Consider the following 26783-nt stretch of genomic DNA (forward strand, 5'->3'; position numbering starts at 1 on the left):
GTCAGTATCTTTATTATCACAGTGTGTCCCGGGGTCACAGATCTCACACTGTGACCCCCATACAGGAGGCTGTGCAGGAATACAAGGTGAGTGTCAGTATCTTTATTATCACAGTGTGTCCCGGGGTCACAGATCTCACACCGTGATCCCCATACAGGAGGCTGTGCAGGAATACAAGGTGTGTGTCAGTATCTTTATTATCACAGTGTGTCCCAGGGTCACAGATCTCACACTGTGACCCCCATACAGGAGGCTGTGCAGGAATACAAGGTGAGTGTCAGTATCTTTATTATCACAGTGTGTCCCGGGGTCACAGATCTCACACTGTGATCCCCATACAGGAGGCTGTGCAGGAATACAAGGTGTGTGTCAGTATCTTTATTATCACAGTGTGTCCCGGGGTCACAGATCTCACACTGTGATCCCCATACAGGAGGCTGTGCAGGAATACAAGGTGAGTGTCAGTATCTTTATTATCGCAGTGTGTCCCGGGGTCACAGATCTCACACTGTGATCCCCATACAGGAGGCTGTGCAGGAATACAAGGTGAGTGTCAGTATCTTTATTATCACAGTGTGTCCCGGGGTCACAGATCTCACACTGTGATCCCCATACAGGAGGCTGTGCAGGAATACAAGGTGTGTGTCAGTATCTTTATTATCACAGTGTGTCCCGGGGTCACAGATCTCACACTGTGACCCCCATACAGGAGGCTGTGCAGGAATACAAGGTGAGTGTCAGTATCTTTATTATCACAGTGTGTCCCGGGGTCACAGATCTCACACCGTGATCCCCATACAGGAGGCTGTGCAGGAATACAAGGTGAGTGTCAGTATCTTTATTATCACAGTGTGTCCCGGGGTCACAGATCTCACACCGTGATCCCCATACAGGAGGCTGTGCAGGAAGACAAGGTGTGTGTCAGTGTCTTTATTATCAGCAGTGATGTCCCGGGGTCACAGATCTCACACTGTGATCCCCATACAGGAGGCAGTGCAGGAATACAAGGTGAGTGTCAGTATCTTTATTATCACAGTGTGTCCCGGGGTCAAAGATCTCACACCGTGATCCCCATACAGGAGGCTGTGCAGTAATACAAGGTGTGTGTCAGTATCTTTATTATCACAGTGTGTCCCGGGGTCACAGATCTCACACTGTGATCCCCATACAGGAGGCAGTGCAGGAATACAAGGTGTGTGTCAGTATCTTTATTATCACAGTGTGTCCCGGGGTCACAGATCTCACACTGTGATCCCCATACAGGAGGCTGTGCAGGAATACAAGGTGAGTGTCAGTATCTTTATTATCACAGTGTGTCCCGGGGTCACAGATCTCACACCGTGATCCCCATACAGGAGGCTGTGCAGGAATACAAGGTGTGTGTCAGTATCTTTATTATCACAGTGTGTCCCAGGGTCACAGATCTCACACTGTGACCCCCATACAGGAGGCTGTGCAGGAATACAAGGTGAGTGTCAGTATCTTTATTATCACAGTGTGTCCCGGGGTCACAGATCTCACACTGTGATCCCCATACAGGAGGCTGTGCAGGAATACAAGGTGTGTGTCAGTATCTTTATTATCACAGTGTGTCCCGGGGTCACAGATCTCACACTGTGATCCCCATACAGGAGGCTGTGCAGGAATACAAGGTGAGTGTCAGTATCTTTATTATCGCAGTGTGTCCCGGGGTCACAGATCTCACACTGTGATCCCCATACAGGAGGCTGTGCAGGAATACAAGGTGAGTGTCAGTATCTTTATTATCGCAGTGTGTCCCGGGGTCACAGATCTCACACTGTGATCCCCATACAGGAGGCTGTGCAGGAATACAAGGTGAGTGTCAGTATCTTTATTATCACAGTGTGTCCCGGGGTCACAGATCTCACACTGTGATCCCCATACAGGAGGCTGTGCAGGAATACAAGGTGAGTGTCAGTATCTTTATTATCAGCAGTGTGTCCCGGGGTCACAGATCTCACACCGTGATCCCCATACAGGAGGCTGTGCAGGAATACAAGGTGTGTGTCAGTATCTTTATTATCACAGTGTGTCCCGGGGTCACAGATCTCACACTGTGACCCCCATACAGGAGGCTGTGCAGGAATACAAGGTGAGTGTCAGTATCTTTATTATCACAGTGTGTCCCGGGGTCACAGATCTCACACTGTGATCCCCATACAGGAGGCTGTGCAGGAATACAAGGTGTGTGTCAGTATCTTTATTATCACAGTGTGTCCCGGGGTCACAGATCTCACACCGTGATCCCCATACAGGAGGCTGTGCAGGAATACAAGGTGTGTGTCAGTATCTTTATTATCACAGTGTGTCCCGGGGTCACAGATCTCACACCGTGATCCCCATACAGGAGGCTGTGCAGGAATACAAGGTGAGTGTCAGTATCTTTATTATCACAGTGTGTCCCGGGGGTCACAGATCTCACACCGTGATCCCCATACAGGAGGCTGTGCAGGAATACAAGGTGTGTGTCAGTATCTTTATTATCACAGTGTGTCCCGGGGTCACAGATCTCACACTGTGATCCCCATACAGGAGGCTGTGCACGAATACAAGGTGTGTGTCAGTATCTTTACTATCACAGTGTGTCCCGGGGTCACAGATCTCACACCGTGATCCCCATACAGGAGGCTGTGCAGTAATACAAGGTGAGTGTCAGTATCTTTATTATCACAGTGTGTCCCGGGGTCTCAGATCTCACACTGTGATCCCCATACAGGAGGCTGTGCAGGAATTCAAGGTGTGTGTCAGTATCTTTATTATTAATTATCACATTCATAAATCAGTCTGCTTTTTAAAGATTATCTAAACTGGCGATGTTATCTCACATGTAGTCTTTATGTGGAAATTCTGTTCTTAAAAATAATATTGAAATTCAAACCAAAGATGTTTATTGTTCACAGAATAAAATCCAAATGCACTTGGAGCGAGTGAGAAAGGAGCTGGAAGATCTTCTGAAGCTTAAATCCAGAGAGGAGAGGAAAGCGGAGGAGCTGAGGGTGGGTGTCTGTGTCTCATCAGTGCCCTGAACCAGATCAATCAGAGGATCCTAGGATCCATCCTGCCTTGTTACAGAGGGGCTGGGAGTATTTCTGGTGCTTATTAGCTGAGGACAGGCAGATTGGGGATCATTTCCGCTCTCTCCCTCGGGCCTGATGCTTTTTAACCAGTTGCACTCCAGGATGTACATTTACCCCTTAACCACGTGTGAAGTGAGAGATAACTTTCCTCTGATATAAGCATTTGATATTTGTAGCTTTTGATTGACTCCTGAGAGCTGTGACGCAGTTTCTGGTGGTGGATCCTCGGGTGACACAAAGCTCAGGAGGGCTCTGGGAACAGCAGAGATTCCTTGTTCATTGCAGGAGCTGCATCCAGAGCTCTGTGCACCTAAACCAGGGCCGTGTTACTGAGATTTCCATCTCTTTGTTCCATGCAGAGCCAGACAGAGATCAAGAGACGGAGGGTTGAGTCTGACTTTGAGGAGATGCAGCGGTTTCTGACTAAGGAGAAGCGGATCCTCCTCTCCAGCCTGGAGGAGGAAGAGAAGAAGATTCTGCAGAGAATCGGGGAAAATGTGACCCGGCTAGAAGAGCAAAGCTCCTCCATCAAGCTCCTGATCTCCGAGATAGAGGAGAAGAGTCAGCAGCCAGCGGCAGAGTTACTGAAGGTGACAGCTCAGAGAGATTTCTAAGGAAGTTACAGATCTGCCATGAGGGCTGCTGGAATTCACTTACAATATAAAAACCCTAAAATAATCATTTCCCTGTGAATATCAGCTGTAGTGATACATAGGGCAGACTAAACACATCAGATAAATCAGTGGGAATCTGAGGTAGGAATAATTATGTGCATAGGTGCAGACAGGGAGATTTTCAGGATTACTTGATATTATAATTGTGTAAGATCAGGAATTAGATGTGGGTCTTGGCTGCATTCACTCAGGGGAATTTTCAGCCACTTAAAAATGCTCCTTTTGATTCAAGAAACAGCAAATCTGAATAGAACCGGAGCAATCAGTGGTCGGCTGCATAAAGCACCAATTGCCTAATTTTATAAATCCTTACTGAATTATTCCAACATTTTTTTTAACTGTAGGCAACCTTCAGGTCATATTACTATTTTACACTTAATCTCCCCAATTAACGCCTTATTTTTACCGAACACTATTGGCACCACCTATGTAATGTACGACCCATATTTTTATTGGTGCCTTATTGTAAACCGTTGTGATGGTGAATAACTTAATGACGGTATATAAAAACTCTTAAATAAATAAATAAATAAAGTGTAAATCTTCCTCCTCTGGAAGAAGAAGCCAAGTCTTGAAAGCCCCAGCCTGTCCCGGCTCTTGGAAAGCTGGGACGTAAGTCCTGCGAGAGGATTTATTATAACAAATCAGAGACAGAGGGAGCATCTTCCAGTAACTCCCTACTCTGCTCTGTAGGGATCCCCGATCAGGGGCGGGTTGGCCTGTTGGGGTATCGGGCATCCCCCGTGGAACGATCGCTCTGATCAGGTGATTTTTCCAGCTTCCTGCTGTGATGAGATCCTGCATGGAGGTGGCCCAAAGAGAGACCCTCTCCCCACCGTGCAGGTGATGGAGATTTCCCCTATGTCTCTCTCCTGCTCCGTGCACATCAGCCTTTCTCCCCCCATCGAATACAGTTCATTCGGATTTCCACTCCCCATATGCATGACTTTGCACTTCTTGGCATTGAATGTCAGCTGCCATGTCTTCGACCACTCTTCCATCTTCCTTAAATCCCGTCTCATTCTCTCCACTCCTTCCGGCGTGTCCACTCTGTTGCAGATCTTAGTGTCATCCGCAAAAAGACATACCTTACCTTCTATCCCTTCCGCAATGTCGCTCACAAAGATATTGAAAAGGACCGGTCCCAACACCGATCCCTGCGGTACACCGCTTAAAACCGCTCTCTCTTCAGAGAGAGTTCCATTTACCATCACACATTGTCTTCTGTCCGTCAAACTGGTTGACGGACAGAAGACAATGTGTGATGGTAAATGGAACTCTCTCTGAAGAGAGAGCAGTTTTAAGCGGTGTACCGCAGGGATCGGTGTTGGGACCGGTCCTTTTCAATATCTTTGTGAGCGACATTGCGGAAGGGATAGAAGGTAAGGTATGTCTTTTTGCGGATGACACTAAGATCTGCAACAGAGTGGACACGCCGGAAGGAGTGGAGAGAATGAGACGGGATTTAAGGAAGATGGAAGAGTGGTCGAAGACATGGCAGCTGACATTCAATGCCAAGAAGTGCAAAGTCATGCATATGGGGAGTGGAAATCCGAATGAACTGTATTCGATGGGGGGAGAAAGGCTGATGTGCACGGAGCAGGAGAGAGACCTTGGGGTGATGGTGTCTAATGATCTGAAGTCGGCAAAACAATGTGACAAGGCGATAGCTAAAGCCAGAAGAATGCTGGGCTGCATAGAGAGAGGAATATCGAGTAAGAAAAGGGAAGTGATTATCCCCTTGTACAGGTCCTTGGTGAGACCTCACCTGGAGTATTGTGTTCAGTTCTGGAGACCGTATCTCCGAAGAGACAGAGACAAGATGGAGGCGGTCCAGAGAAGGGTGACCAAAAAGGTGGAAGGTCTTCATCAAATGACTTATGAGGAGAGATTGAAGAATCTAAATATGTACACCCTGGAGGAAAGGAGGAGCAGAGGTGATATGATACAGACTTTCAGATACTTGAAAGGTTTTAATGATCCAATGACAACGACAAACCTTTTCCATAGGAAAAAAATCAGCAGAACCAGGGGTCACGATTTGAAGCTCCAGGGAGGAAGATTCAGAACCAATGTCAGGAAGTATTTCTTCACGGAGAGGGTGGTGGATGCCTGGAATGCCCTTCCGAAGGAAGTGGTGAAGACCAGAACTGTGAAGGACTTCAAAGGGGCGTGGGATAAACACTGTGGATCCATAAAATCAAGAGGCCGTCAATAAAGAGTGGGTGGCTCGCCAGAATGACGGCTACTGCCTGGAGATAATACCCTTATTCAATAAACATACACATGGTTACTGTGACTCCAACATCACTCTAAGCTACAACAGCAAGAGGAAATGTGGAAAAAAGGATTCGCACTCACAAAGTGGGGAGTAGCTGGCTTGTTACGGCGGTTACTACCCCAAACCAAATAAGCCTGATACTTCACTTTCAATACATATCCAGCATAGCTCTCTGCTTCAACAGCAGGGGAGAAGAAAAACTGATACTTCACGCATAGCTCTCTGCTTCAACGGCAGGGGAGAAGAAAAACTGATACTTCACGCATATCCAGCATAGCTCTCTGCTTCAACGGCAGGGGAGAAGAAAAAAGGATTCGCACTCACAAAGCGGGGAGTAGCTGGCTTGTTACGGCGGTTACTACCCCAAACCAAATAAGCCTGATACTTCACTTTCAATGCATATCCTGCTTCAACCGCAGGGGAGAAGAAAAACTGATACTTCACGCATATCCAGCATAGCTCTCTACTTCAACGGCAGGGGAGAAGAAAAACTGATACTACACGCATATCCAGCATAGCTCCCTGCTTCAACGGCAGGGGAGAAGAAAAACAACCAATAAGGGCTGAATAACACAGTCTGGGTAAAACAAATAAACATGGGTGTAGCTTGCTTATTGCGGCGGTTACTACCCCTACTACCCCTAACTAATCAAGCTTGATATTTCACTTGGTTGCAGCTCCATCACTGCTCTCTACATTAATGGTGGGGGTGGAAGGGAAATAGAACCAAAGAGCTAAGAGAAACAGATAAGTATGAGAAAAAAATGTGAAGCTTGCTGGGCAGACTGGATGGGCCGTTTGGTCTTCTTCTGCCGTCATTTCTATGTTTCTATGTCCATGCGAGTCCGTACTGGTGCCACCACTGTGGTCATCTGTGCTGTTGCCTGCTAACTACACACGGGGCCTTGCTATGCTGCAATCGACCTGTGCACCACTGTCCTCCTATCTAGAGTCCAGCTCTGACCTCCCTTCAGATAAAGTTGCCCCTTTGCTGGGGGGTGAGGGGAGTATTTCTCTGATCTTCAGCTTCCCCTGCCCCTCTCTCCCCATTCCTGTTTCTTGGGACATCGGTAGTGCCCCAGTCAGGAAAAAAATGAGGAGGGCAGGCCATGTGTGTATGAAAGAGTGAGAGAGCATGTATGTGAGTGGGAGAAAGTGGGAGAGAAATTTATGTGTATGAGAGAGGGAGAGAGAGTATGAGTGTGTGAGATAGAGAGATGAGAACATAGGTGTGAGAGAGGGGGAGAGAGTATGTGTGTTTGTGACAGAGAGATGAGATCATGGGTGAGAGGGAGGAGGGAGAGAGAATGTGTATGTGAGAGAGGGAGAGAGTATGTGTGTGTGTGTGACATAGAGATGAGATCATGGGTATGAGTGAGGAGGGAGAGAGAATGTGTGTTTGAGAGAGGGGGAGAGAATATGTGTGTTTGTGACAGAGAGATGAGATCATAGGTATGAGTGAGGAGGGAGAGAGAATGTGTATGTGAGAGAGGGAGAGAGTATGTGTGTGTGTGACAGAGAGATGAGATCATGGGTATGAGTGAGGAGGGAGAGAAAATGTGCGTGAGAGAAAGAACATGGACATTTGTGAGGGAGAAAGCATAAATATCAGGACCTGGAGGGCCCTCAGTATGGTTCACGGGGAGTGGGAACACATATATACAAATGAGAAGGAGGGAAAGGACACCTTCTGACCTCTCCCCCCCCCCTCCCCAGTCCTCAAGTGACCAGTTCAGGTCTGTGAAAACGTTGGTCACCCTACAGGAGCCGCGTGTAGCAGTTACCTTCTTCCACCTGCCTTCCAGCATTGAGGAGCAGCGCTGCCATCCCTCAGCCTAGAAAGGGAAGGCCAGAAGAAGGGGGCGGCCTGAAAGCTATAAAGCTATATGTGTGTATGAGAGGGAGACTGCACGTGTGTGTGTGTGTGCAAGAGAATCTGCATGTTTATGAACGTACGACGGAGCCTGTGTATGTGTGAGAGACTGCGTATGATTGACAGACTGAGAGGGCCTGTATGTGTCTGAGAGCTTGAGACTGTGTGTGTGTGTGTGTGTGTGTGTGTAAGAGAGAGTAACAGAGCCTGGTGTATGTGACAGCGTGTATGTGAGTGAGAGTGAGCCTGTGTGTGTGACAGCATGTGTGTTTGTTGGGGAGGTGGAGAGAAGTAAATATTGTGAGGTCCCCATCCCAATCCACAACAATCTGTGGGTGACTGGAAACCAAATGATTCCAGGTATGGATTTTTAATCCCATTATTTTAAATTTGGGGGATTATTTCATGTGTCTGCTGTTTGAAATACTTGACTTTTAGGAAATATTAGAAAAAACTTATGATAATTACTTGATGTTCGATGGATGTTGCCTACTTGACATATTTATTCTTTTTTTTAGTATTGTTTTAATATTATGAATGATATTTTATATTTCTTACTTTATTGCTTAATGTTGTTTTAGGAATGATGTTTCTGTTTTCCATTGCTGCAACAGGTAAACTATGATCATGCAGTTCCTCTATCCCTATTGTATAAACATGAACATATCTAGAGGACATATATTAAACAATTATATTCCAAAGATCTTTTATTACATAAATTATTACAAAAACAATTTATTAAACCTCTATCTAATACAAAGGATCACCTATCTAAACGGTCACATAATCCATAAAATAACATACAATCATTCCATTTCATACATACTCAACAAACATACCCAATCATATCTTCACCATAAAAACCCACAACCTGCAAAATTCAATTAATAATGTTTAACACATATTATTGCATATTATCACCATTAGAGCCTCATTCCCGTGTAGCACTACTACCTCATAATTTTACAGCAATATATATATTTAAACTCAACGCCTATATTATTCGTAACCCATTACTCATAACCCAACGACGATCTCGTTTCGCCCGTAACCACGGGCTTCCTCAGGGACTTTATATAATTGCAGGCTGAAATCCTTCTTTATGTAAACAAATTACAGCTGTTATACTTCTGTTGTTCACTTCTTCCATATGGTGTTAAATCATTGCCACACAAAGATGGGATCCTATAAAATATATATCGTGCATATTAAACTACCTTTAACTAATTAAATCCTTAAACCAAAAACTCCATCCGGTCAGCTATCTGGTAACAAACCTATTCTTACATCAACATACCAACATACATTGCTTCAGCTCAATATCTTAAAACCATCACCATGACTATATCCAACGTGATACTGCTTCACTGACCGCCGTTTCCTGAGCACTTCAAGGCGTTGAGTTTAAAAATATATATTGCTGTAAAATTATGAGGTAGTAGTGCTACACGGGAATGAGGCTCTAATGGTGATAATATGCAATAATATGTGTTAAACATTATTAATTGAATTTTGCAGGTTGTGGGTTTTTATGGTGAAGATATGATTGGGTATGTTTGTTGAGTATGTATGAAATGGAATGATTGTATGTTATTTTATGGATTATGTGACCGTTTAGATAGGTGATCCTTTGTATTAGATACAGGTTTAATAAATTGTTTTTGTAATAATTTATGTAATAAAAGATCTTTGGAATATAATTGTTTAATATATGTCCTCTAGATATGTTCCATTGCTGCAATGCATAATAGTCAGGCTTACTGTGTTTTCCAGAGCATGAGTGTGAGCAAGCCTGAGTGAGCCATGAACACGTATGTGAGTGAGAGAGATCGAGCACGCCAATGAGCATTTTTGTGAGCAAGAGGACTATTTAAAACAGTGAGCGTGTGTGTGTGAGAGAAAATATAAGGGAGTCTGTGTGAGAATGAGCATATATGTTAGAAAGTGTGTATATATAAGAGAGAGGAGAAAGTTTGTGCTCACCTCCTATCCCTGACTAATCCATGACAATCTGAGGGTGACTGGAGCCTAAAGGTCCCAGGTATGGAGAGCAGAGGATTTTTTTATAGCCTTAGTTTTAATTATTGGGTGTCATTTGATGCGTCTGCTGGTTTGAAATACTTTACTGATTGTTTTTTGTTTTAATTTTCCAGTGCTATATATTTTTAATCATTCAATGATCTGTTCATCAGCTGCTTTGAGATATTTATTCTTTTTATGAGTATGGCTTTACTATTATCATATCTTGATTTTGTTTGATGTTTAATGAGGAATGGTGATGTTTCTGTTTTTCTGTCGTTGCACTGCATACGGAGTCTGTCTTGTTATGGTTTCCATTTCAGTTTTTGTTTGCATGTTTCCAGTTCAGCTTTATTGTCTCTTTATTCTGTGTTTGGTGAGGGTCTGTGTATTCTGCATGTGTGACTGAGATGAGGTATTCTGCTAGCGCAGGGATCTATAACAGCTTGGCTTGTTCTGTTATTCTAATATCAGGTGTATTGGTGTTTTAGGGCCTGTTGTAACAGAGTAGGAAGGCAGTGCAGAGCTGGGGAACTATAAAAGCAGCAGACTCTGTAGCACTCAGTCAATGGGAATGCACTGGAATGGTGGTGGGGGTATGGAGAAGTGGAGGCGAGCTACAGTCACAAAAAGGGATGGAGTGAGACAAGAGGAAGTGCCAATGCAATGCTGGGGAGGCGTCTGTAGGCTGGGCTCTCCTCCTGAAAGGGTCAACTGGCTGTGGCTGGCAGCGAGCAAAACCTTTTTAGATAATCCTGTGGCAGTACTGAAGCAGAGGTGCTCACTGTGTGAGCAGATGAGCAGCAGCAGTACAATGACAGAATGTGTGTTTCAGAGAGAGAGTGAGGCTGTGGGTGTCTTTCTCCCTGACACATAAATACACCCATGCACACACTTTCTCTATCACACACCCGTACACTGAGGGCAAGAGTCTGTGTCTGAGAGACTCTGTGTGCATCTGACCCTGGCTGGCAGTGTGGATGTCACATTACTTGGCAACTGGTTCATGAGCTGATTGGTTGACAAAAGACTTTAATCCCAGATCAGGAATGCAAGATATAATTATGCGGGATGGAACCAGACTCGCGGGCGGATGGCAACTGATTGCATTGATGGAAGAGGGCCCGCAGCTCCGTTTGCTCACCTCTGGTCTAGGGCGTATTCTATGACTTAGTTATTTAGGAAAAATGTGACATTTATGTTGGAGATGTTTTGGCTCAGTTCTTCCAGGCTCCAGGTCACATGATCTACCTGTGAAGCGTCAGTTTGGCGAGCTTTTGGGAAATGTTGAAACACTGCTGCAGGGAAAATGCACAAGGGAGTCAGACAGGTATCTTGTGGGTCGGTTTTGAATGAAATCCCCCGGGCTGATATTTTCCTGCAATCCACCCTTGTCCCAGATCTTTAGTGACATCGGGAATAGATTGGAGAAGCATCTCGGGTCTCTCACTCTACCACATAAGCAAGGGGAGCCACTGAGGGAACGTCTCCAGCAATTCTTGTTCAGTTCCTGCCACTGTTTGAGTGCGGATTCCCCAGGCCTTTCCTCTAAAGATTTCAACAGAGAGGTCACAAAACAGTTTTGAAAATTAGGCACCTCCACCCCCCTAGATCTCTAGTTTTTGAAGAATCAGTTTTGCCACCCTCGGGGTCTCTTTCTCTGAATACAACTGAATATCTTACTTTGAACTTGTTTAAGCATCACATCAGGTGTTATCACCAGACCAGTACAACATTAATTACCCTTAAGGTCAAAGCGAGCGATCCAGGCTTCCAGAGGCCTTCACCCCTTCCACCAGAAGAGGTCTGGAAGCATCATCTACATATCCTATCCAGCAGCCCCAGGGTAAGGACTCCAGAGGTCACAGGGTGTGATCCAGGCTTCCAGAGGCCTGCACCCCTTCCACCAGAAGAGGACCAGAAGCCTCATCTACATATCCTATCCAGCAGCCCCAGAGCAAGGACTCCAGAAGTCACAGGGTGCGATCCAGGCTTCCAGAGCCCCTGCACCCCTTCCACCAGAAGAGGTCAGGAAGGCTCATCTACATATCCTATCCAGCAGCCCCAGGGCAAGGACTCCAGAGGTCACAGGGTGCGATCCAGGCTTCCAGAGCCCCTGCACCCCTTCCACCAGAAGAGGTCAGGAAGGCTCATCTACATATCCTATCCAGCAGCAAGAGGGCAAGGACTCCAGAGGTCACAGCGAGACATCCAGGATTCCAGAGGCCTGCACCCCTTCCACCAGAAGTAAGGAAGGCTCATCCAGATATCCTATCCAGCAGTCACAGAGCAAGGACTCCAGAGGTCACAGGATGCGATCCAGGTTTCCAAAGGCCCGAACCCCTTGTACCAGAAGAGGACCGGAAGCATCATCTACATATCCTATCCAGCAGCCCCAGATCAAGGACTCCAGAGGTCACAGCGAGCAATCCTGTCTTCCAGAGGCCTGCACCCCTTCCACCAGAAGAGGACCAGAAGCCTCATCTACATATCCTATCCAGCAGTCACAGGGCAAGGACTCCAGAGTTTACAGAGCATGTTCCAGGCTTCCCGAGGCCTGCACCCCTTCCACCAGAAGAGGACCGGAAGCCTCATCTACATATCCTATCCAGCAGTCACAGGGCAAGGACTCCAGAGGTTACAGGGCATGTTCCAGGCTTCCAGAGCCCCTGCACTTCTGGCAGCAAAAGAGGACAGGAAGACTCATAAAAATATCTTACCCAAAGGCCTCTGGGCGAGGTCTCCAGAGGTCACAGGGCATGATCCAGGCTTGAAACTCCACAGCCCCTGTAGCAAGGATCTGCTCTCCAGGTGATGTATTGTCCTCTCGCACTGAGGACAAATCTCCCAGGGCTACTGCCCAGGAGGCAAGGGTTAGGCCGGCAATCATAGTTGGTGATTCAATTAATAGAAATGTAGATAGCAGGGTGGCTGGTGGACGTGAGGACCGCCTGGTAATTTGCCTGACTGGAAGAAGGTGGCGGACCTCACGCGTCACCTAGATAGGATTTTAGACAGTGCTGGGGAGGAGCCAGCTGTCGTGGTACATGTGGGCACCAACGACATAGGAAAATGTGGGAGGGAGGTTCTGGAAGCCAAATTTAGGCTCTTAGGTAGAAAGATTAAATCCAGAACCTCCAGGGTAGCATTCTCTGAAATGCTCCCTGTTCCACGCGCAGGTCACCAGAGGCAGGCAGAGCTCCGGAGTCTCAATGCGTGGATGAGACGATGGTGCAAGGAAGAGGGATTCAGTTTTGTAAGGAACTGGGCAACCTTTTGGGGAAGGGGAGTCTCTTCCGAAGGGATGGGCTCCACTTTAACCAGAGTGGAACCAGGCTGTGGGCGCTAAGTTTTAAAAAGGAGATAGAGCAGTTTTAAACTTGAACAAAGGGGAAATCTCTTGTTTCTTTGAAGGATAGGGCATCTCAAGAGAGAGGTTCCAATAAAAGGAAAAGTAGTCCATGTGCCTATAAGTAAAGAATAACCTGAGCTAAAGGATTCCAAATTATCCCTAACAACTGAAAAGCAGGTTGTTAATACAAACAAAAAACACACGTTGAACTGTCTGTATGCCAATGCCAGAAGTCTAAGAAGTAAGATGGGAGAGTTAGCGTGTATAGCAGCAAATGATGACATTGACATAATTGGCATCACCGAGACCTGGTGGAAGAAGGATAACCAATGGGACAGTGCTATATCAGGGTGCAAATTATATCGCAATGACAGGGAGGATCAACTTGGTGGGGGTGTTGTTGCGGAGCACTCGGAGAGCAATCCCACTTCCTGAGAGAGGTGTGTCCTTGGGCCGCGGCTCGACCCCAGAGGATTCTGAAGAGGGCCGCGGGAGGCGTGGCATGCCCAAGCATGGGTAGGACGGAAGCAAGACTGGAGTGATGACCAGGCGACAGGCCCTCCTCTGGACCTGCACGCTTCGGAAGACCCAACAACGCAATGTTGGTCTTGTGAACAGTCCTCCGACTGTTCCCAGCCCTTTCGGACCTGCCGCAGGGTACGGCACGAAGCGGCAGGCCGGATGGAGGCCAGGACAGCGAAGACTGGAACATAGATTCAGACGAGACTCAGAAGCAGGGACTGGAAGTGCAGACGTAGACTCGGAAGCAGGGTGCTGGGAGTGCAGACGTAGACTCAGAGACTGGATACTAGGCGTGCTGACGTAGACTCAGAGACAAGGTACTGGGAGTGCAGACGAAGACTCAGAAGCGAGGTACTGAGGATGCAGAGGTAGGTTCAGAAGCGAGGTACTGAAGGTGCAGATGTAGACTCAGGAACAAGGGCTGAAGGAAGACATGGGCACTGTCCCTCAGGGCACCCCGCTCAGACCACTCCTGAGTCAAAGGCCACCCTGTCCCACACGCCCCCAACACTGCCTTGGAGGGCAGGTCACGGACCATGCAGAGAACGGGAGAATGCAGGAGAGATCCAGGCGAAGCGAACTCCGATGCTGGGATACTGACATCCGAAGCCCCGTCGGCTGGCAGGAAGGGAAGCTCCAAAGCATAGGGATGAATCCCACCTGTTGGCCACTCCAGGGCCCAACAGGCCAGAAGGCTCAGGAGCCAGACGAGGACAAAGGGCAAAACATCTGGGACTGGATTAGGAACTGGATCAGGCACCGACATCAAGGCAAAAGGGAAGAAACAAGTTTGCTGCACACCGGCAGTCTAGGCAGGTAACAGGATCAAGGACAAGGACTTCTCAGAGACTTAGAAACGAGGTACATGGCTTGCATCACAGATGGCCCTAACTAGCCCACCCCGAGGGCTGGTCACGGACCACGGCGTGGCTTGCCGCGAGGTACCAGGACATTGGAAGACACAGGATCAAGGTGCTAGCTTTCAGGAGATTCAAGGCAAGGTACTTAGCTTTCAGGCGAGTTTCAGGATCAAGGTACAAGGCTTGTAATATCTGGGCTGGACCATGGATACCGGATTAGAAATCAGACCTCAAGGCAGGAACAGGAACAAGCAAACTTCAGGACTGGAACAACTGGAAACATCAGGACTGGAACAACTGGACAAGAAGCTTCGACGGAAAACATGGAACACTGGACCTTGCAGAAGGCTGGAACACAAGGCATCTCCTGGAACGAGGATCTCAGGAGTGACCAACTCCTTGCGAAGGCAAAGACAGACTGAACGTTGAATCCCTTTGTAGAGCTGAGGTGGACAACGCCCAGGGAGGAGCCAGCAGGGGCCACACCTGGCTGGCCCTTGAAGAACAGACGAAAGGCGCGCGCTCGCGCCCTAGGAAGCTGGAGAGATGAGTGCTGGAAGCTGGTGGCGTCCTCAGCCACGTGGAGGACCCATGGAAGCAGGCAAGCAGCGAAGCAGGCCTGCCCTGGAGCTGGAGAGATGGCAGGCTGTGGGACAAGCCGGTAGCTGAAGCAGACTGCAGGCAGAGAGGTAAGGCTGGTTGCAGGGAGGCAGGAAGAGCGGTTGCAGACCGCAGGCAAGGCGGAGAGCTGCAGGCACCGGCAGGGACGGCCTCCCTGCCGGCCAAGGACCCGGACTGCAGCGACGGGCACCGGCAGGGACGCCCTCCCTGCCGGCTGAGACCCCAGGAGCGGCAGAGCACGGAGAGACAGCGGGGGTCCCGTCCACGAGGAAGCGCTCGCGGCGGGTCGGCCCCGCTGCACGGAGCAGAAGACGGCCGGGGAGGAGCCCGGACGCCCAGGAGGGACCGCCGTAGCGTCAGCAGCGTCAGCGGCCCGACTAGCCGCGTGGAGGTGAGGGCCTGCCCGCGCTCCTCGCGGGCAGGATCGTAACAGGTGTGGCATTTTATGTCCGGGAGGGTATAGAGTCCAACAGGATAAAGATCATACAAGAGACTAAATGCTCAGTAGAATCTATATGGGTAGAAATCTCGTGTGTGTAAGAGTATAGTGATAGGGGTATACTACCAGCCACCTGGACAAAATGATCAGCTGGACAATGAAATGCTAAGAGAAATAAGGGAAGCTAACCAATTTGGCAGCACAGTAATAATGGGAGATTTCAATTACCCCAATTTTGACTGGGTAAATGTGGCATCAGGACTTGCAAGAGACAAAGTTCCTGGATGTAATAAATGACTGCTTCATGGAGCAATTGGTTCAGGCACCAATGAGAGAGGGAGCTATTTTAGATTTAATTCTTAGTGGAATGCAGGATTTGGTGAGAGAGGTAACGGTGGTGGGGCCACTTGGCAATAGTGATCATAACATGATCAAATTTGAATTAATGACTGGAAGAGGAATAATAAATAAATCCACTGCTCTAGCTGTTATGAAGAGAGTCAATTAGTGGACCCTTGGGCCGGCTGATTGGAGACAAACTCCAATAGTTGATAATGAGCCAGGAGGCGGAGCCAAGCTGGAGCGGATTGGTGAAGTCTTCGCCCTGGAAACCCGAGACCCCCCAGGAGGAGCCCGTAGGGGTCCGGGTCACTGGGACTTAGGAGATCCGGTGGAGTCCGAAGGTCGAGGCTGGCTGAAGACAGGAGAATCGTGAAGAAGTCCGAGGGTCGTGGCTGGCTGAAGACAAGAAGAATCGTGAAGAAGTCCGAGGGTCGTGGCTGGCTGAAGACAAGAAGAATCGTGAAGAAGTCCGAGGGTCGAGGCTGAGTCAGGCAAGCTTGGAACCAGGGCTGGAAGCAAGGCACGGCTGGAATCAGCAAGAACCAGAGCTGGAAGCAAGGCACGGCTGGACCAAGCAGGAACCGGAGCTAGAAGCAAGGCACGGCTGGACCAAGCAGGAACCGGAGCTGGAAGCAAGGCACGGCTGGACCAAGCAGGAACCGGAGCTGGAAGCAAGGCACGGCTGGAACAAGCAGGAACCAGAGCTGGAAGCAACTAAGCACTCATAGGAGTGACCTCGTTGCAAAGGCAAGGTAAGGGAGGCAGACGCCGGTTTAAATAGCCAGCCAGCGTCTGACGTCAAAAAGGGGCGGTTCAGCACTTCCGGGTGCTGGACCTAGAAAAGAGGCTCCTTCGAGCGCGCACGTTCCCCGGCGGGGGGAGGAGTCTGGCACAGGCCTCAGCGGTGTCTCCACGTGGAGAGAGCCACTGCCACGCGGTTGAGTCGGCCCCCGGAGCTGTGGATCGCGGCGGGAGTGGGGGACCCGAGAAAAAGGTAAGGACCCGGTCGCTAGCCTAGCGACCAGGACCGCAACAGTACCCTCTCCCCTTACGCCCCCTCTTTAAAGGACTCGGCCTGTCAGGATGGTCTAGATGGAACTGCCGCAGGAGGGTTTTGTCCAGGATATTGCGGGCAGGCTCCCACGTATTGTCCTCGTTCCCACAACCCTCCCATGCCAGCAAGTATTCCCACCGCCTGTTGGCAAATCGAGCATCCAGAACCTCTCGTACCTGAAATGTGGGATCCTCAGCTGTGGGAGTGGAACCGGCTTCAAGTGGTTTGGGATGAAACCTGGAGAGAATCACTGGTTTCAACAGGGAGACGTGGAAGACATCATGGATGCGTAGAGTGATAGGAAGCCGTAGGCGATAGGAGACCAGACCTACCCTTTCTGCTACGCGAAAGGGACCACAGAACTTGGGTGACAGCTTCTTGGAGGGTTGTCTTAAATGGATGTTTTTTGTACTAAGCTACACACGATCGCCAGGGAGAAAAGAGATTGCGGGTTTCCGGTGTCGATCATAGTAGCGTTTAGAAGTGCGTGCGACTTTCTGAAGTCGGCGTTGAGTGGAGGTCCAAAGTCTACCCAGTTGGTCAGCGGTTAACTGAGCAGCAGGTGAAGAGGTGGGTACAGGCAAGGGCAAAGGTGGCTTAAGTTGCTTGCCATACACAATTTGGAAGGGCGACTTCCCTGTCGCCGTATGTATTTGATTATTGTAGGCAAACTCTGCCCAAGGTAGAAGATCCACCCAATTGTCCTGTTTGTGATTGATAAATGCTCGTAAGAACAACTTTAATGAGCGATTCATGCGTTCCGTTTGACCGTTACTTTGCGGGTGGAAGGCGGTGGAGAAACTCAACTGGATCTTAAATTTCTTGCATAAGGCCCTCCAGTATCTGGCCGTGAACTGTGGGCCTCTGTCAGACACGATGTCTTGGGGCAGGCCATGGATGCGAAACACATGGTGCGTGAACAGAGAAGCCAGCTCAGTAGCGGAGGGTAGTTTGGGTAAGGGCACGAAGTGAGCCATTTTAGAAAAGCGGTCCACAGTGACCCATACCACAGTCTTGCCTTGGGAAGGCGGAAGTTCTACCACAAAGTCCGTGGCTATATGTGTCCAGGGTTCCGTAGGCACCAGTAACGGTTGCAGTAAACCTCTCTTAGGCCCAGTCAGTGGTTTTTGCAGGGCGCAGGTGGGGCAGGAGTTAACTTAGAGCGAGACGTCACGTCGAAGCCCAGGCCACCAATAAAAGCGATTTATGAGGTCCAATGTTCTGTGTCTGCCGGCGTGTCCCCCGGACAACGAATCATGCCCCCAAGACAAAACTTTCTTTCGGAGCCTTTTCGGGACAGGAGTTTTACTTGTAGAGTTGAGCGAGGGTGGTAGTTAGTTGAACACATGCAGGATCCAAGATAGGTTGCGGAGGATCCTCCTCTTCCTCCAGCTGTGTGGTGCGAGACAGGGCATCTTCTCGAACATTCTTCTCTGCCGGTCGATACTTGAGGATGAAATTGAAGCGACTGAAGAAAAGTGACCATCTCGCTTGCCGGGGATTCAGTCGTTGAGCTTGGGCTAAATACAGTAAATTCTTATGGTCTGTGTACACGGTCACCGGATGGTTAGCTCCTTCTAGCCACTGCCTCCATTCCTCGAAGGCTAGCTTGATGGCTAAAAGTTCCTTGTCTCCGATGCCGTAATTACATTCGGCAGGCGAGAATTTTTTGGAAAAGTAGGAACATGGCATTAACTTGCCAGAAGTATCGTGTTGACTAAGGACGGCTCCGACCGCTAAATTAGAAGCATCGACCTCCACGATGAAGGGGCGTCGTGGATCCGGGTGACGTAAGCAAGATGCTTCTAAGAATGCTTGCTTTAATTCCTCGAAGGTGATGGAGGCGGTAGTAAGCCAATCGTGGGCGTTGACTCCTTTGCGGGTAAGCGTGGTGAGAGGAGCTACCTTCCGGGAGTAATGAGGTATAAAATGCCTGTAAAAGTTGGCGAAGCCAAGGAAGCGCTGTAGGGCCTTCAGGCCAGACGGACGAGGCCAATTGGTGATGGCTGCAACTTTTTCAGGGTCCATCTGGAAGCCACACGAGGAGACAATGTATCCCAAGAACGGAAGCGTCTCACATTCAAACTGGCATTTCTCGAGTTTGGCGTATAAGTGATTGTCTCTAAGAGCTTGTAGCACCCGTTTGACGAGTTGGCGATGCGTAGGGAGATCTTGAGAATAGATCAAGACGTCATCGAGGTATACTATGACAAAAGAATGAAGCATTTCCTGGAGTACCTCATTCATAAGATTCTGGAAGACAGCAGGAGCATTACATAAGCCGAAAGGCATTACCAAATACTCGTAATGTCCGTCACGAGTGTTGAATGCTGTCTTCCACTCGTCTCCCGGACGAATACGAACCAGGTTGTATGCCCCACGCAGATCCAGTTTTGTAAAGATCTTGGCCCCTTGTAGTCTATCGAGCAATTCCGGGATCAGAGGCAATGGATACCGATCCTTTTTTGTGATGGAATTCAACCCTCGATAGTCTATGCATGGCCTGAGGGAGCCATCCTTTTTGGCTACAAAAAAGAAGCCTGCTCCTGCAGGAGAGTGTGAAGGGCGAATGAAGCCCTTAGCAAGGTTTTCCATAATGTAGTCTGACATTGCACGGGTTTCCGGTAGTGAAAGAGGGTAGACCCTACCCCGCGGGGGAGTGGAGCCTGGAAGTAGATCAATGGTACAGTCAAAGGGCCGATGGCACGGTAGGAGCTCCGCCTTTTGCTTAGAAAACACGTCAGAGAATTCTTGGTATGGCAGAGGAAGCTCCAGAGCTGTGTGAGAGAGCAGCACTTCAGGCCTCGGAAGGGGATCCAGGCAGTTCTGGATGCAATAAGAACTCCACTGAGCAATTTGGAGTGTATCCCAGTGAATCAGAGGGGGCGTGCTGCTGCAGCCAGGGGAGTCCCAAGACCACGGGGTGCACCAACTTTTCGAGTAGCAGAAATGAGATTGTCTCAGTATGAAGTGTGCCAGTTCGTAAGGTGAGTGGCATCGTGGTTTCAGAAATGTAGCCGGGTAGGGGGGGTTCCCCGGATGGAAGTAACTCGTAGTGGAGGTACCCGGCGCTTTGTAGGTAGTCCCAATTGGTGTACTAGTTCCTCCAGAATAAAGTTCCCACCGGCTCCAGAATCGATAAAGGCTAGAGTCCGGAAGGAGCCTCCGGGGTATTCTAAAGTGATAGGAACCGTACATTGAGGAGCAGCATTAATACAGCCTAGGGAAATCTCCTCCTTTCTCCCTAGACTCGGCCATTTCCCGGTCTCTCGGGACATTGAGCCAAGAAATGGCCCTTGGTACCGCAATACAGGCAGAGCCCCTGGGTGCGGCGTCGCCTCTTTTCTTCTTCGGTCAAAGGCGTCCGCCCGAGCTGCATGGGCTCTTCAGAGGAGTTGCTGGCAGCAGACTGTGTTTTGTGAGGTGCGGTTAGAGATCGGGAAAAGGAGGGTGCCAGAGAAACCGGCCGACGAAGAACTCGGCCTTCCTTGGCCCGTTGTTGCAGACGTCGGTCAATCTTCTCCGCCAAATCTATCACCTCGTTCAGGGTGGAAGGGACATCCCGGGTCATCAATTCATCTTTGATACGACCTGCAAGCCCTTCCAGGAAAATACCTCGCAAGCAGTCATCCTGCCACCCGAGTTCCATAGCCAGGGTGCGGAATTCTATAGCGTAATCCGCCAGAGCACGGGGCCCCTTGTTTTAGCTGCAGGATCTCCGTGGTAGCAGTAGTCATACGGGCTGGTTCATCAAAAGTCTGTTTGAAATGAGCCACAAAAATCCTGCAAATTGTGAAGCATGGCGTCTTGGTGTTCCCACATGGGCGAGGCCCAAAGCATGGCCTTCCGATCGAGCAGTGACAAAATATATGCCACCTTGAAGGCATCTGAAGGGAACTGCCCAGGTAACAACGAGAAGCGGATGAAACATTGGTTCAGGAATGCCCTACATGTCTTGGCGTCCCCGGAATAACGTGTGGGCGCCGGAAGTTGAGTTTGCACGGGAGGCTGAGGCGCAGGCGGAGGTGGGGGTTGTACCACCTCCGGAGGGTTAGCGTCCAAGCGGCTTGCTAGACGATCCACCGTAGCAGCCAATACCTCCAGGCATTGCTGCTGTTGCTGAATTCTTTGGGCCATTCCGGGAATGGCCTGCATGGGAGAAGAGTCCGCCGGGTCCATGGCCTTTGCAAACTGTTATGAAGAGAGTCAATTAGTGGACCCTTGGGCCGGCTGATTGGAGACAAACTCCAATAGTTGATAATGAGCCGGGAGGCGGAGCCAAGCTGGAGCGGATTGGTGAAGTCTTCACCCTGGAAACCCGAGACCCCCCCAGGAGGAGCCCGTAGGGGTCCGGGTCGCTGGGACTTAGGAGATCCGGTGGAGTCCGAAGGTCGTGGCTGGCTGAAGACAAGAAGAATCGTGAAGAAGTCCGAGGGTCGTGGCTGGCTGAAGACAAGAAGAATCGTGAAGAAGTCCGAGGGTCAAGGCTGAGTCAGGCAAGCTTGGAACCAGGGCTGGAAGCAAGGCACGGCTGGAATCAGCAAGAACCGGAGCTGGAAGCAAGGCACGGCTGGACCAAGCAGGAACCGGAGCTGGAAGCAAGGGCACGGCTGGACCAAGCAGGAACCGGACGCTGGAAGCAAGGCACGGCTGGACCAAGCGTGAAACCGGAGCTGGAAGCAAGGCACGGCTGGACCAAGCGGGAACCGGAGCTGGAAGCAAGGCACGGCTGGACCAAGCGGGAACCGGAGCTGGAAGCAAGGCACGGCTGGACCAAGCGGGAACCGGAGGCTGGAAGCAAGGCACGGCTGGACCAAGCGGGAACCGGAGCTGGAAGCAAGGCACGGCTGGACCAAGCGGGAAACCGTAGCTGGAAGCAAGGCACGGCTGGACCAAGCTGGAACCGGAGCTGGAAGCAAGGCACGGCTGGACCAAGCGTGAACCGGAGCTTGGAAGCAAGGCACGGCTGGACCCAAGCTGGAACCGGGGCTGGAAGCAAGGCACGGCTGGACCAAGCGGGAACCGAGCTGGAGCAAGGCACGGCTGGACCAAGCGGGAACCGGAGCTGGAAGCAAGGCACGGCTGGACCAAGCGGGAACGGAGCTGGAAGCAGGCACGGCTGGACCAAGCGGGAACCGGAGCTGGAAGCAAGGCACGCTGGGACAAGCAGGAACCAGAGCTGGAAGCAACTAAGCACTCAAGGAGCGACATCGTTGCAAAGGCAAAGTAAGGAGGGCAGACACCGGTTTAAATAGCCCGCCGGCGTCTGACGTCAGGAGAGGGGCGGGTTCAGCACTTCCGGGTGCTGGACCTAGAAAAGAGGCTCCTTCGAGCGCGCACGCGCGCGTTCCCCAGCGGGGGGAGGAGTCTGGCACGGGCCTACAGCGGCGTCTCCACGTGGAGAGAGCCACTGCCACGCGGTCGAGTCGGCCCCGGGAGCGGCGGATCGCGGCGGGAGTGGGGGACCCGAGAAAAAGGTAAGGACCCGGTCGCTAGCCTAGCGACCGGGACCGCAGCACTAGCAGTAAACTTTCAAAAGGGACACTTTGATAAAATCCGGAAAATAGAAAAAAAACTGAAAGGTGCAGCTGCAAAGGTTAAAAGTGAAACAACAGGCGTGGACATTGTTACAAATTACATTTTAGAAGTGCAGTCCAAATGTATTACACGCATTAAGAAAGGTCGAAGAAAGACCAATCACTTACTGTCTTGGTTTAAAGGCCCAGTGAAAGAGGCTATTTTATCCAAAAAAGTCCTTCAAAAATTGTTAAAAGGATCAATGTGAAGAAAACTGGAAAAAGGATAAGTATTGTCAAGTTAAGTGTAAAACACTGATAAGGCAGGCTAAGAGAGAATTTGAAATCAAGTTGGCCGTAGAGGCAAAAGCTCATAATAAAAACCTTTAAAAAAAATTTTTTTTTTATTTATACTTTATTAATTTTCTCAAACATTTTACAATGAAAAAGAATAAGTAAATAGGAAATGACAATAGCAATATTCCATAAGAAAACTCTGGGAGAGGAGTCCAGAGGTCACTGCGAGCGATCCAGGGATTGACTTCCACAGCCCCAGCTTCCAGAGGCCCCGCAAGGTTTGCAGTAGAGGAGGACCGGAAGGCTCATCTGCATACTGCTCCCAGCATCCCCCGGGAGAAGAGTCCAGAGGTCACCGCAAGTGATCCAGGGATTGACTTCCACGCCCCAGCTTCCAGAGGCCCCGCAAGGTTTGCAGTAGAGGAGGACCAGAAGGCTCATCTGCATACTGCTCCCAGCATCCCCCGGAGAGGAGGCCAGAGGTCACCACGAGCAATCTAGGGATTGACTTCCACAGCCCAGCTTCCAGAGGCCCTGCAAGGTTTGCAGTAGAGGAGGACCGGAAGGCTCATCTGCATACTGCTCCCAGCATCCCCTGGGAGAGAGTCCAGAGGTCACCGCGAGCAATCCAGGGATTGACTTCCACAGCCCCGCAAGGTTTGCAGTAGAGGAAGACCGGAAGTGCGTGCCTAATGGCGCGCGAATCTCGAATCCTTCCATTAAACTGAGTGAAGATTAATTTAACCGTGGTTTAAGAGGATTGGTAAGTATAGTTTTCAGAAATTTTTGGGCTTATAAAAGTTTGGTGAAAGGTGAAATTTAGGGATATATTCTTTAGAGTTAGTGGTGTGTCTGAGGGTAAAAGCAAGCCAGAGATAGTTAATTCTAGTGTCTGTCTTTCCCACCCACTCAACCCTTGATTTTAGCCACAAGACACTTTCTCATTAAAAAATCAACCAGGATCTTATCTAAAACATAATACTGTACCAGCCTTATTGAAAGTTTAATCATTCCCTTGTAGGACACTAGCTGATTAAATTTACAGGTGAATTTAGTAATTAAAGTACTCTCATTCCAACTCCCTTAGTATCCTAACTTAACTAGGAACTCAATAAAACTAAGATGAAGGCTTAGTTTTAGCCAGCAAGAGGGGGGCTTTCCAGTCATTTGCATTGAGTGTCACATGTATGATTTTTTACCCACTGGTGAGAGATTGTATGTGTGCACTCGGTGCAAGAGCTCCTGGCTGTCAGGGAACAAGTCCGATCTCTGAGGCTAGAGTAGCAGAATTGGAGGAGCTGAGGGAGACAGAAAGGTATATTGACGAGACCTTCAGGGGCATAGTAGCCAAGTGCTCAAATCCATTCTGGCAGCCCCAGTGCTGCCTTTTTTTTATTTATTTATTTATGTATTTATTTATTTATTAACAACTTTTAATATACCGACGTTCGTATGGCACATCACGCTGGTTTACAGGTAACTCAAATATAGGAGGAAATTACAATGAACAGGGAGCATGGGATGGGAGCAGGCCAGAGAGAGGAGAGGGGAAGGGGAGACAGGAGAAGAGAGGGAAAAGATAGGTAGCATGAGATAGAAAAGAGCAACCGTTAAAGTAGATGGAACTTATTTACAGAGGTATGTATTTACAATAGAACTATTTACCCTAGATTACATTAATTTAAATAAAACATTCTTGTAAAATTGCAATACGATGGAATGAGATGGAACTATTTACCATAGATTACATTAGTTTAATTAAAACATTCTTGTAAAATTGCAATACGATGGATCAGAAAGGTCTCCCAATAGGAGAAACATCACCCTGGTATAGCAGGAAGTGATCCTGTAGCAAGGACCTGCTCTCCAGGTGATGTATTGTCCTCATCGCACTGAGGACAAATCTCCCAGGGCTACTGCCCAGGAGGGAAGGGTTTAGGTCGGACAGTACATAGTTGGTGGGGTGATTCGATTAATTAGAAATGTAGACAGCTGGGTGGCTGGTGGACGTGAAGACCCGCCTGGTAACTTGGCCTTGCCCTGGTGGCGAATGGTGGCAGACCTCACGCGTCACCTAGATAGGCCATGGGGGCCTGATGGGATTCATCCAAGGATATGAGGGAGACTCAGAGAATGTTCTGGCAGCTCCGCTGTGTGACCTGTTCAATAGATCCCTAGAAACGGGAGTGGTGCGGCGAGTGATTGGAGAAGAGCGGTGGTGGTCCCGCTTCACAAGAGTGGGACAGGGAGGAGCTGGCAACTACAGACGCGGTCAGGCCTCAACTTCGGGGTGGGAAAAGTAACTAGGAGTCACTGCTGAAAGAGAGAATAGTGGAACTATCTACAGTCTGGAGAATTGAATGGACGCAACAGGCAACATGGATTCACCATGGGAAAGATCCTGTCAGACAAATCTGATCGACTTTTTTGACTGGGTAAACAAGGAATTGGATCAAGGAAGAGCGCTCGATATCATATACTTGGATTTCAGCAAAGCTTTTGACACGGTTCCGCACAGGGAGACTGGTGAATAAAACGAGAAGCTTGGAGTGAGTGCCGAGGTGTGACCTGGATTGCAAATTGGTTGACGGACAGAAGACAATGTGTGGATGGTAAATGGAACCTTCTCTGAAAGAGAGAGCGGTTTAAGTGGTGTACCGCAAGGATCGGTGTTGGGACCGGTCCTGTTCAATATCTTTGTGAGCGACATTGCGGACGGGATAGAAGGCAAGGTTTGTCTTTTTGCGGATGACACTAAGATCTGCAACAGAGTGGACACGCCGGAAGGAGTGGAGAGAATGAGACGGGATCTAAGGAAACTGGAAGAGTGGTCGAAGATATGGCAGCTGAGATTCAATGCCAAGAAGTGCAAAGTCATGCATATGGGGAGTGGAAACCCGAATGAACTGTATTCGATGGGGGGGGAAAGGCTGATGTGCACGGAGCAGGAGAGGGACCTTGGCTGATAGTGTCTAATGATATGAAGTCTGCGAAACAATGCGACAAGGCTATAGCAAAAGCCAGAAGAATGCTGGGCTGCATAGAGAGAGGAATATCGAGTAAGAAAAGGGAAGTGATTATTCCCTTGTACAGGTCCTTGGTGAGGCCTCACCTGGAGTACTGTGTTCAGTTCTGGAGACCATATCTACAAAAAGACAAAGACAAGATGGAAGCGGTACAGAGAAGGGCGACCAGGAAGGTGGAGGATCTTCATCGGATGACGTACGAGGAGAGATTGAAGAATCTAAATATGTACACCCTGGAGGAAAGGAGGAGCAGAGGCGATATGATACAGACTTTCAGATACTTGAAAGGTTTTAATGATCCAAAGACAACGACAAACCTTTTCCGTAGGAAAAAAATCAGCAGAACCAGGGGTCACGATTTGAAGCTCCAGGGAGGAAGATTCAGAACCAATGTTAGGAAGTATTTCTTCACGGAGAGGGTGGTGGATGCCTGGAATGCCCTTCCGGAGGATGTGGTGAAGACCAGAACTGTGAAGGACTTCAAAGAGGCGTGGGATAAACACTGTGGATCCATAAAGTCAAGAGGCCGCCAATGAAGAGTGGGTGACTCGCCAGAATGAGGGCTAATGCCTGGAGACAATACCCTTATTCAATAAACGTACACATGCTTACTGTGACTCCAACATCATTCTAGCTTCAACAGCAAGAGGAAATGTGGAATAAAGGATCTGCACTCACAAAGGGGGGAGTAGCTGGCTTGTTACGGCGGTTACTACCCCCAAACCAAATAAGCCTGTTACTTCAATTTCTATGCATATACAGCATAGTTCTCTGCTTAAACGGCAGGGGAGAAAAAAAACTGATACTAC

The 26783-nt window shown here is 49.1% G+C and overlaps 1 protein-coding gene across 1 annotated transcript in view; it reads left to right on the forward strand.

The window, feature by feature from the left end:
* The first annotated feature begins 980 nt into the window (after positions 1-980).
* The window catches only part of LOC115081603 (E3 ubiquitin-protein ligase TRIM39-like), a 112248-nt gene continuing 86445 nt past the window's right edge, over positions 981-26783 (forward strand). The window contains exons 1-3 of the mRNA XM_029586029.1: positions 981-1008; positions 2922-3017; positions 3458-3688. Coding sequence (XP_029441889.1) covers positions 2934-3017; positions 3458-3688 — 315 coding nt within the window. The 5' untranslated portion in view covers positions 981-1008; positions 2922-2933. The remainder of the gene's footprint in view (positions 1009-2921; positions 3018-3457; positions 3689-26783) is intronic.

Source organism: Rhinatrema bivittatum, unplaced genomic scaffold (genome assembly GCF_901001135.1).
Source record: "Rhinatrema bivittatum unplaced genomic scaffold, aRhiBiv1.1, whole genome shotgun sequence".
Classification (NCBI taxonomy): domain Eukaryota; kingdom Metazoa; phylum Chordata; class Amphibia; order Gymnophiona; family Rhinatrematidae; genus Rhinatrema; species Rhinatrema bivittatum.